The sequence below is a fragment of the Kogia breviceps genome, chromosome 18 (genome assembly GCF_026419965.1).
Source record: "Kogia breviceps isolate mKogBre1 chromosome 18, mKogBre1 haplotype 1, whole genome shotgun sequence".
Lineage (NCBI taxonomy): Eukaryota > Metazoa > Chordata > Mammalia > Artiodactyla > Physeteridae > Kogia > Kogia breviceps.
In genome coordinates this window covers 12,294,911-12,303,474 of record NC_081327.1, presented here as the reverse complement: position 1 = coordinate 12,303,474, position 8,564 = coordinate 12,294,911, and the positions used below count along the sequence as shown (strand labels likewise).

Below are 8,564 nucleotides of genomic sequence, written 5' to 3'. Positions count from 1 at the left end.
GTGGTATGGGGGCGGGGCGTTTACTATTTAGCCCACTCTGATTGGATGAGTCATGGGGGGAGTGTTGGGGAATTCCCCCCAGGGCGGAAGCGCTAGAATTCCAGGCAGAGCCCAGCGACTGGCGGGCGGCCGCTGGGGTCCCCTGAGGCTTTGGGGGCCATGGCCGGGGTCGCGTGCTTGGGGAAAGCTGCGGATGCCGACGAATGGTGCGACAGCGGCCTGGGCTCTCTGGGTCCGGACGCGGCGGCCCCCGGAGGACCGGGGCTAGGCGTGGAGCTGGGCCCGGGGCTGTCGTGGGCGCCCCTCGTCTTTGGCTACGTCACTGAGGATGGCGACACGTGAGTGAACCTTAGGCTGCCACACCGGACCCTAAAATCCCACATCTGACTCCCTATTAGTCTCTGATCCTGACTTCCTAACCTCTCAATCCTAAATCTGTCTTCTAATGCTTGCCCTGACCTCTAACCCCCAAGTCTAACCTTTGATAAATCAATTTCCAATCTAATTTTGATCCTAACCCCTTCCTTACTGGAACTCTGGTTCTCAGAGCTCCACATCCATTGATTGATTCCACATCCAAGGCTCGATTTGACCTTCCTGACCGCGGTCCTAAGACCTATGTTAGAACTGAAGTTCAGGCAGGCTCCTCCTGACATCTGACCTCTAAATACGATCTTTGATCCTTAGCTCCTAACTTAGGCGCCTTAGATTTTGATTTCCGAAATTAATAGTTGGCTTTTGACTCTAAGATCCCACCTTCTGAGCACTAATCTTCAAATCTTACATTCAAACAGAAAATGTAAACTCCATGACAGCAGGGATTCATCTGTTAAACAAATATTTATCCAACACCGACAACGTTTCAGGCCCTGTTTTAGGTGTTGGTGATAAGGCAGTGAAGAAAGCACAAAAACGTATGACTTGTGGAGCCTACATTCTAGTGGGGGTGTATAGATGGAAGGGCAGACAGACTTACAGAAACGAAGGGAGGAAGGGTGGGAGGAACAAAAAAGAAAGGTAGAGAGAAGGAAAGAAACAGAAAGCCACATAGATACAAAGTAAGAAAGAGAGAGAGAAGAGAAGAAAGCTAGGAAGAAACAAAGATGGAAAAAATGAAAAAAAATAAGAAAAATGGTATGTCAGAAGATAGTAAGTTCTTTGGAGAAAAATAAAGTAGGAAAGTGAGACAAGTAGATAATCTGGGGAGAGCATTCCAGGTAGAAGAAACAATGTCGTAAAGGCCCAGCTGAGGGAATGTACCTGGGGTTTTTGTGTGTTGTGTTTACTGTTGTATCCCCAGTGACAGAACAGTGCCTGGCCCATAGGAGGCACTCAAGAAACACCGATCTTCTCAAAGAACCAGCTGTGGTTTCACTTATTTTCTCTATAGGTTTTTTTTTTTTTTTTTTTTTTGCTTTCTATTTTATTGATCCCTGTTCTGACTTTCATTATTTACTTTCTTCTGCTTACTTTAGGTTTAATTTGTTCTTCTTTTTCTAGTTTCTTAAGGTGGAAGCTGAGATCATTGATTTGAGACCTTTCTTTTTTCCTAGTATAGGTGTTTCATGTAAATTTCCCAGAGTAGTGCTTTAGCAGTATCTCACAAATTCTGGTGTGCTGTGTTTTTATTTTCACTTAATTCAGTATACTTTCTAATTTCTCTTTTGATTTCTCCTTTGGCTGGTGGATTATTTAGAAGTATGTTATTTAGTTTCCAGATAGTCCAAATATCTTCCTTTTATTGGTTTTTAGTTTAATTCCATTGTGTGTGCGCTTGAAAAGGATGTGTATTCTGCTGCTGTTGGTGTAGTGTTCTCCAAATGTCAGTCAGAGGTTGTATTGGTTTCTTTGGTTCTTCTGTTGTTCAGGTCTACTGTATCCTTGCTGATGATTTCTGTCTACTTTTTCTATCAGTTATTGAGAGAGGTTTTGAAATCTTCAACAATAATTGTGGATTTGTGGATTTCCTTGTTTGTTCTATCAGGTTTTCCTTCGTGTAATTTGACGCTTTGTTATTTGGGGCACAAATGTTTAGGATTATTATGTCTTCTTCCTTAATTGACCTCTTTATCATTAGGAAATAATCTTCTCTATCCGTGGTAATATTCCTTGCTCTGAAATCTACTCTGATATTAAAATACTCACTCCTGCTTTCTTTCTTTTTTTTTTTTTTTAACTTGTTTTTCACTGAGTATCTGTTTTCTATGCTAGCCAATGTTAGGGGCTTTTGTGTACACTGTCTTATTTGTTTATTTATTTATTTATTTTTTGGCTGCGTTGGGTCTTCGTTGCTGCGGGCGGCCTTTCTCCAGTTGCGGCGAGTGGGGGCTACTCTTTGTTGCGGTGCATGGGCTTCTCATTGCAGTGGCTTCTTGTTGCGGAGCATGGGCTCTAGGTGCGCTGGCTTCAGTAGTTGCAGCGCATGGGTTCAGTGGTTGTGGCTCGCGGGCTCAGTAGTTGTGGCACACGGGCTTAGTTGATCGTGGCATGTGGGATCTTCCTGGACCAGGGACTGAACCTGTGTCCCCTGCATTGGCAGGTGGATTCTTAACCACTGTGCCACCAGGGAAGTCCTTCACTCTTGCTTTCTTTTGCCTGACTGGTGTTAGCATGGTAGATCTTTTTCCATCCTTTTATTTTTAACCTATTTTAAAATTTATTTTAAAGGGTGTTACTTGTAGGTAGCATATAGTTGGGTTTTGCTTTTTTATTCAATCTGACAGTTTCTACCTTTTAATTGGAGTTTGTAGACCATTTACATTTAAGTTAATTATTGATATAGTTATGTCTATCATCTCATTATTCGTTTTCTACTTATCTCTTCTTTGTTTACCTTTTCCTCTTTTTCTGTCTTTTGGAACAAGCAAATTTTGTTCTGTTATATTTCTTTTGTTGGCTTATTACCTTTAACTCTTTGTTTTTTATTTTAGTGGTTGCTCTGAAAGACAGGTTGGCATACTGTGGTCTTTGCCAACAAAGACAGGCCAAAGCCAGCCAGCTACCTGCTTTTGTATGGCTGTGAGCTAATAATGGTTTTTACATTTTTAAAAGGTTGGAAGAAAATCAAAAGAAGAATAACATTTCATTGCAAGTGAAAATTATATGAAATCCAAATTGCAGACTCCATAAAGTAAGTTCTGTTGGAATCCAGCCATGTCCATTCATTTACATATCGCCAATGGCTGCTTTTGCATCCTGACAGGAGAGCTGAGAAGGTGAAAGAGAGACCATGTCATCCACTAAGCTTGAATTATTTATCTGTCCCTTTACAGAAAAATTTGCTGACTCCTGCTTTAGGGCTTATAGTGTACCACTTTAACTTATTATGGTCTGCCTTCAAGTGATATGATGCTGCTTCTCATAGCATAAAAGAACCTTAGAATAGTATATTTCCATTTGTCTCTTCCTGGCCTTTATTGTATTGCTGTCATACATTTCACTTATACATGTGTTATAAACTCCACCAGACATTGTTATTATTTTTGCTTAAACAGTCAAATTTTTTAAAATTATCTTCTAAAGAGATTTACATATTAAGGAAGAAAATCTTAAGTACTTACCTGTATAGTTACTGTTTTCAGTGTTCTTTATTCTGTTTATAGATCCGTATTTTTGTTTGATGTCATTTTCCTTTTGCTTACAGGTTTCCTTGAACATTTCTTATGATGTGGGTCTGCTGGTGATGAGTTCCTTTGGCTTTTGTATAGTTGAAAGCAGCTGTATTTTGTCTCCATTTTTGCAAGATATTTTTGCTGGGTTAAAGAATTCTAGGTTGACAGTCTGTCTTTGAGTACTTTAAAGATGTGGCTCCATTGTGTTCTCTTGTACTATTTCCTTTGTGAAATCTGCTGTCGTGCTTACTTTTATTCCTTTATACTTAAGGTATCTTTTCCTCTGGCTGCTTTGAAGATATTTATCTTAATTGTTGATTTTGAACAGGTTTTGCATGTTGGGCCCCGGTATACTTTTCTTCATATTTCTTGTTCTTGGGAGTCATAGAGTTTCTTGGAGCCGTGGGTTTATACTTTCCATCAAATTTGGAAAAATTTCTAGACATTATTTCTTCAAATATTTTTTCTATCCCCCTGCTTCTTTAGGAACTTGTTACAGATATGTTGGGCTGCTTGAAGTTGTCCCATGGCTCTCTGATGTTCTTTCCATTTTTAAGTGTTCTCTTTGTGTTTCATTCTGGATAGTTGCTATTGGGAAGTCCTCGGGTTTGCTCATCTTTTTTTTTTTTTGGTAATGTGTAATCTGTTGTTAATTCCATCCAGTGTATTTTTCATTTCAGGTGCTGTAGTTTTTATCTCTAGGAGTTCAGTTTGAGTCTCTTTTTTTTTATTATCCATGTCTCTACTTAACTTGTTGAATGTAGAAGATACAGTTTGAATGTTCTCATTTGCTAATTCTGCCATCTGAGTCATTTCTGGGTCAATGTCAATTGATTGCTTATTCTCATTATGGATCATGTTTTCCTGCTTCTCTGTATGCTCGATAATCTTTGATTAGATGCCAGACATTGTAATTTTTATCTTGTTAGGCTAGCTAGCTTTGTATTCCTATAAATACTCTTAAATATTGTTCTGGGATGCGGTTAAATTACTTGTAAGTAGTTTGATCCTTTGGGGTTTTGCATTTATGATTTGTTAGGTGGGTCCTGAGTCACCCACCTAATCTGGGGCTCATTATTCCCCATTACTGATGAAGTAAGACCTTCCGGAGCATTCTACCCAATATCCTATGAACTGTGGGTTTGTCCTAGTCCCGGCCCTGTGTGAGCACTGGGCATATCTCTCTGATCCTTTTGGATGGTTTTGCCCCAGACTGGGGTAGTTTCCTTATACCCTTGCACTGACCAGTATTCTTCTAAATACTGAAGAGGCCTCTCTGCAATCTCTGGGCAGCTGTCTCCTCTCTGGTTCCCTGTCCTGTGACCCCAGCTGCCTTGCTCTCCTGAGACTCAGCTCTGTCTCCTCACCTCAGGCAAATCTGCCTACGTTCCCCCTCTCTGCATCATGGCTTGGAAACTCTCAAGACAGAAAGCTGTGGCAGTCAACTGAAGGGCTCATCGAGTGTGCTGCCTGTTTCCCTAGAATTGCTGTCATTCATTGCATGATGTCCAGTATCTTGAGAACCGTTGTTTCATATACTGTATCATGTCTGATTTTTTTTGGTTGGCTGGAGATGGGAGTGAAATCTGGTCCATGTTACTTCATCTCGGTGGGGAGTAGAAGTCCTACTTAATAAACATTGGGGACTTACCTGCTGGTCCGGTGATTACGACTCCTCGCTTCCACTGCAGGGGGGTCGGGTTCGATCCCTGGTCAGGGAACTAAGATCCCACATGCCGTGCGGTGCGGCCAAAAAACCCCCAAACCAAACCAAACCATTGATTAAACAAATTTGCTGAATTAACTCTGACCTGACCCTCCCAGGTTCCTGACAGCTGGTTCCAGAACTGTGGTCATAACGCCTAGCACCCAGTAGGTGCTCCATGTTTGTTGAATGAATGCATGCAAGAGTACTTGACCTCGTAAGAAGTAAAACAAACAAACCAACCAAAAAAAAAAAAAAAAAAAAACCACCCAAGCTAACCAAAACAAGAGTACTAGACCTCTGCCTTCTGACCCCGTCCTTGTCCTCAGGGCACTGCACTTGGCCGTGATTCATCAGCACGAGCCCTTCCTGGATTTCCTCCTAGGCTTCGCGGCTGGTACTGAGTACCTGTACCTGCAGAATGACCTGGGCCAGGTGAGCCACCCGTAGACACTGTAGGGCTTGGGGGCCAGGCTCCTCTGTATGACCCCTAACCCCTGCCTTCCGCTCCTGCAGACAGCCCTACATCTGGCAGCCATCCTGGAAGAGGCATCCACGGTGGAGAAGCTGTATGCGGCGGGTGCCAGCTTGCTGGTAGCGGAGCGTGGGGGCCACACGGCGCTGCACCTGGCCTGCCGTGTCGGGGCACACTCCTGCGCTCGTGTGCTGCTCCAGCCCCGCCCCCAGTGCCCCAGGGGAGTCCCCAACACCTACCTCACTCAGGGCTCTGACCACACCCCTGACACCGACCACACCTCTGTTGCCTTGTACCCTGAACCTGACCTGGAGAAGGAAGAGGATGAGAGTGAAGAGGACTGGAAGCTGCAGCTGGAGGCTGAAAACTATGAGGGTGAGGGTCCTCTGTCACTGGGAGGGGCCCGGGCTCCCAGGCAGGGTAAAGGTGCCTGGCTCTGGGCTCGGCTCCCCTGACTCAAAGCCTGGCCCCTTGGGAAATAATACCGAGGCTTTAGGGAGCCCAGGCATCAGGCCCAAGGACTCCTGCTCAGGCCCCAGCTTATTGAGAACCACAAGCCCCAGGCCACCCAGGACAAGGGAACTCAAGCGCCAAGCTCTCTTTGAAACTCTGGCAGCCCAGGTTCCCAGAGGTTGACATTGGAGTTCAGAGACAGCCCTCTTCAGCCAGGCCTCATGGGAAAATAGACCTTGTCTACCCAGGGCCCTAGCATCTGAGTCTCAGCTCCCCCGTCTCTAAGCCCACCCAACTACTTGGGACCAGGCCCCTCCATAGGTGGAAGGGCGGGACCCAGTGTTCAGGGCCCACCCCACCCCCTAAGGTCATAGGCCCTTCAACTACTCAGGACCCAGGAATTTGGGGTCGTGGTTCTTTGTGAAGTAAGACCAGAGACTCAGGTCTCCTAGCCCCAAGATCCAGGCCTTCTGTCCAAAGCCCCTGGGCTCTTCATGCACAGGCCCCAGACATCCCACAACCCAGGCATTGGCACTGCCAGCAAGTTCCAGACCACCTGAGACTTAGGCATTTGGGATGCAGGAGCCTCTTTTTTTTTTGCGCGTTACGCGGGCCTCTCACCGCTGTGGCCTCCCGTTGCGGAGCACAGGCTCCGGACGCGCAGGCTCAGCGGCCATGGCTCACGGGCCCAGCTGCCCCGCGGCACGTGGGATCTTCCCGGACCGGGGCACAAACCTGTGTCCCCTGCATCGGCAGACGGACTCTCAACCACTGCGCCACCAGGGAAGCCCTAGGAACCTCTTTGATATACCCAGGCATTCAGGAGCCAGACCCCAAACTCCATCACCCTCAGGCCACAAAACCCTCCCCTAGGATCGTGGCATTGGGGGCCCAGGCCCCCCCCCAATCATCTGACATAGGTCACTCTGTCCCCAGGCCACACCCCGCTCCATGTGGCTGTCATCCACAAAGACGCCGAGATGGTCCGACTGCTCTGGGAGGCCGGAGCTGACCTCAACAAACCGGTGAGCCGCCCTAGGGAGAAGGCGTGGCAGGGTGGGGATCGTCCAGAGCGGGGGCAGGGTCTCCTCTAACCTCTGCTGCGCTCCACAGGAGCCCACGTGTGGCCGGAGCCCCCTGCACTTGGCAGTGGAGGCTCAGGCAGCCGATGTGCTGGAGCTTCTCCTGAAGGCCGGTGCCAACCCCGCCACCCGCATGTATGGTGGCCGCACCCCACTCGGCAGCGCCGCGCTCCGGCCCAACCCCATCCTCGCCCGCCTCCTCCGTGCACACGGAGCCCCTGAGCCCGAGGACGAGGACAAGCCCGGCCCCTGCAGCAGCAGTAGCGACAGCGACAGCGGGGACGAGGGCGTGAGTCAGGAAAGACTGGGCGGCCCAGCTTGGGGGTCAGGGTAAACGGGCAGGTGGAAGCGGGAGAGAGAAATTAGGCAGCACGTTGAGACCGACGTTGGGCTGCTGTGATTAGAGAACTCAGGCAGCAGTGAAAGTGATATCAGACAGCGATCCGGCGAGACCTGGGCAGGGGTGGCGGGGGGAAGTCAGGCAGTAGCAGTTCAGAAGTTAAGGCAGTGGCAGAGGTAGAACTCAGGCAGAGGGAGAGAAAAGACCTTGGTCCTAGTGGGTGGTAAACATCGGCAGCAGAGGGTGGCAGCGTGGGGAGTTGTTTTGTGGGAGCAAGAGCTGGAGAATTTCGGCTGTGGAAAGATGGCCTTGGGCAGCAGTGATTCAAATACTGGCAGCGGTGGGGAAAGACCTAAGCCAGCGGTGAGGAGGCTTCATTGGAGAACCCAGGCAGCAGAGACGCTGCTGGGGGCAGGGGTTGTCGTTGAACGGTTCGGGTCGAGGAATTTGGGTCGAGGCAGACGGAAGGGGCAGAGGGGGAGACCTCAGGCTGCGGCGGCTGAAGGGCTGGAGCCCACGCAGTAGCGCTGGGAGAACACAGGTGACCTGCAAAGTGGTGCTTAGAGAACTGGGAGCAGGGGAGTTGAACTGGGAGCGGGGAACTTGGGCTTCAAGGCAGCACCCGGTTCTCAGGGTGGGTGGGAGAACTCGGGCAGCGAGCAAGGTGGCAGCCGCCTGAGCCCCTCTGCCTGGCCCCCTCTGCCCCCAGGATGAATATGACGACATCGTGGTCCACAGTGGCCGGAGCCCAAACCAGCTACCTCCCACCCCAGCCTCGAAACCGCTCCCTGACGACCCCATCTGACTTAATAGGATAGAGTTTCCAATTTAATAAAAATCCCAGTTCTGACAACCAGTGACTAGATGACAGTCGCCTTCCCAGGCCTCCCGCCCACTC

General features: G+C 48.2%; 1 protein-coding gene across 1 annotated transcript; it reads left to right on the top strand.

Annotated features, from left to right (window-relative positions):
* Nucleotides 1-34: 34 nt before the first annotated feature.
* On the top strand, nucleotides 35-8,519 carry NFKBIB (NFKB inhibitor beta). The gene is made up of 6 exons (XM_059045835.2): nucleotides 35-338; nucleotides 5,646-5,751; nucleotides 5,833-6,166; nucleotides 7,181-7,269; nucleotides 7,358-7,615; nucleotides 8,376-8,519. Exons 1-6 carry the CDS (start codon nucleotides 160-162, stop codon nucleotides 8,469-8,471), a joined length of 1,062 nt encoding a protein of 353 aa, XP_058901818.1. The 5' UTR covers nucleotides 35-159; the 3' UTR covers nucleotides 8,472-8,519.
* Nucleotides 8,520-8,564: the final 45 nt, after the last annotated feature.

What these genes read in the sequence shown, in the direction of transcription:
- NFKBIB (XM_059045835.2), top strand. Translation starts at nt 160, where the DNA reads ATGGCCGGGGTCGCGTGCTTGGGGAAAGCTGCGGATGCCGACGAATGG. An exon ending in GTCACTGAGGATGGCGACAC is followed by an intron (nt 339 to 5,645) that starts GTGAGTGAACCT and finishes CCTTGTCCTCAG; the next exon opens with GGCACTGCACTTGGCCGTGA. An exon ending in TGCAGAATGACCTGGGCCAG is followed by an intron (nt 5,752 to 5,832) that starts GTGAGCCACCCG and finishes CCGCTCCTGCAG; the next exon opens with ACAGCCCTACATCTGGCAGC.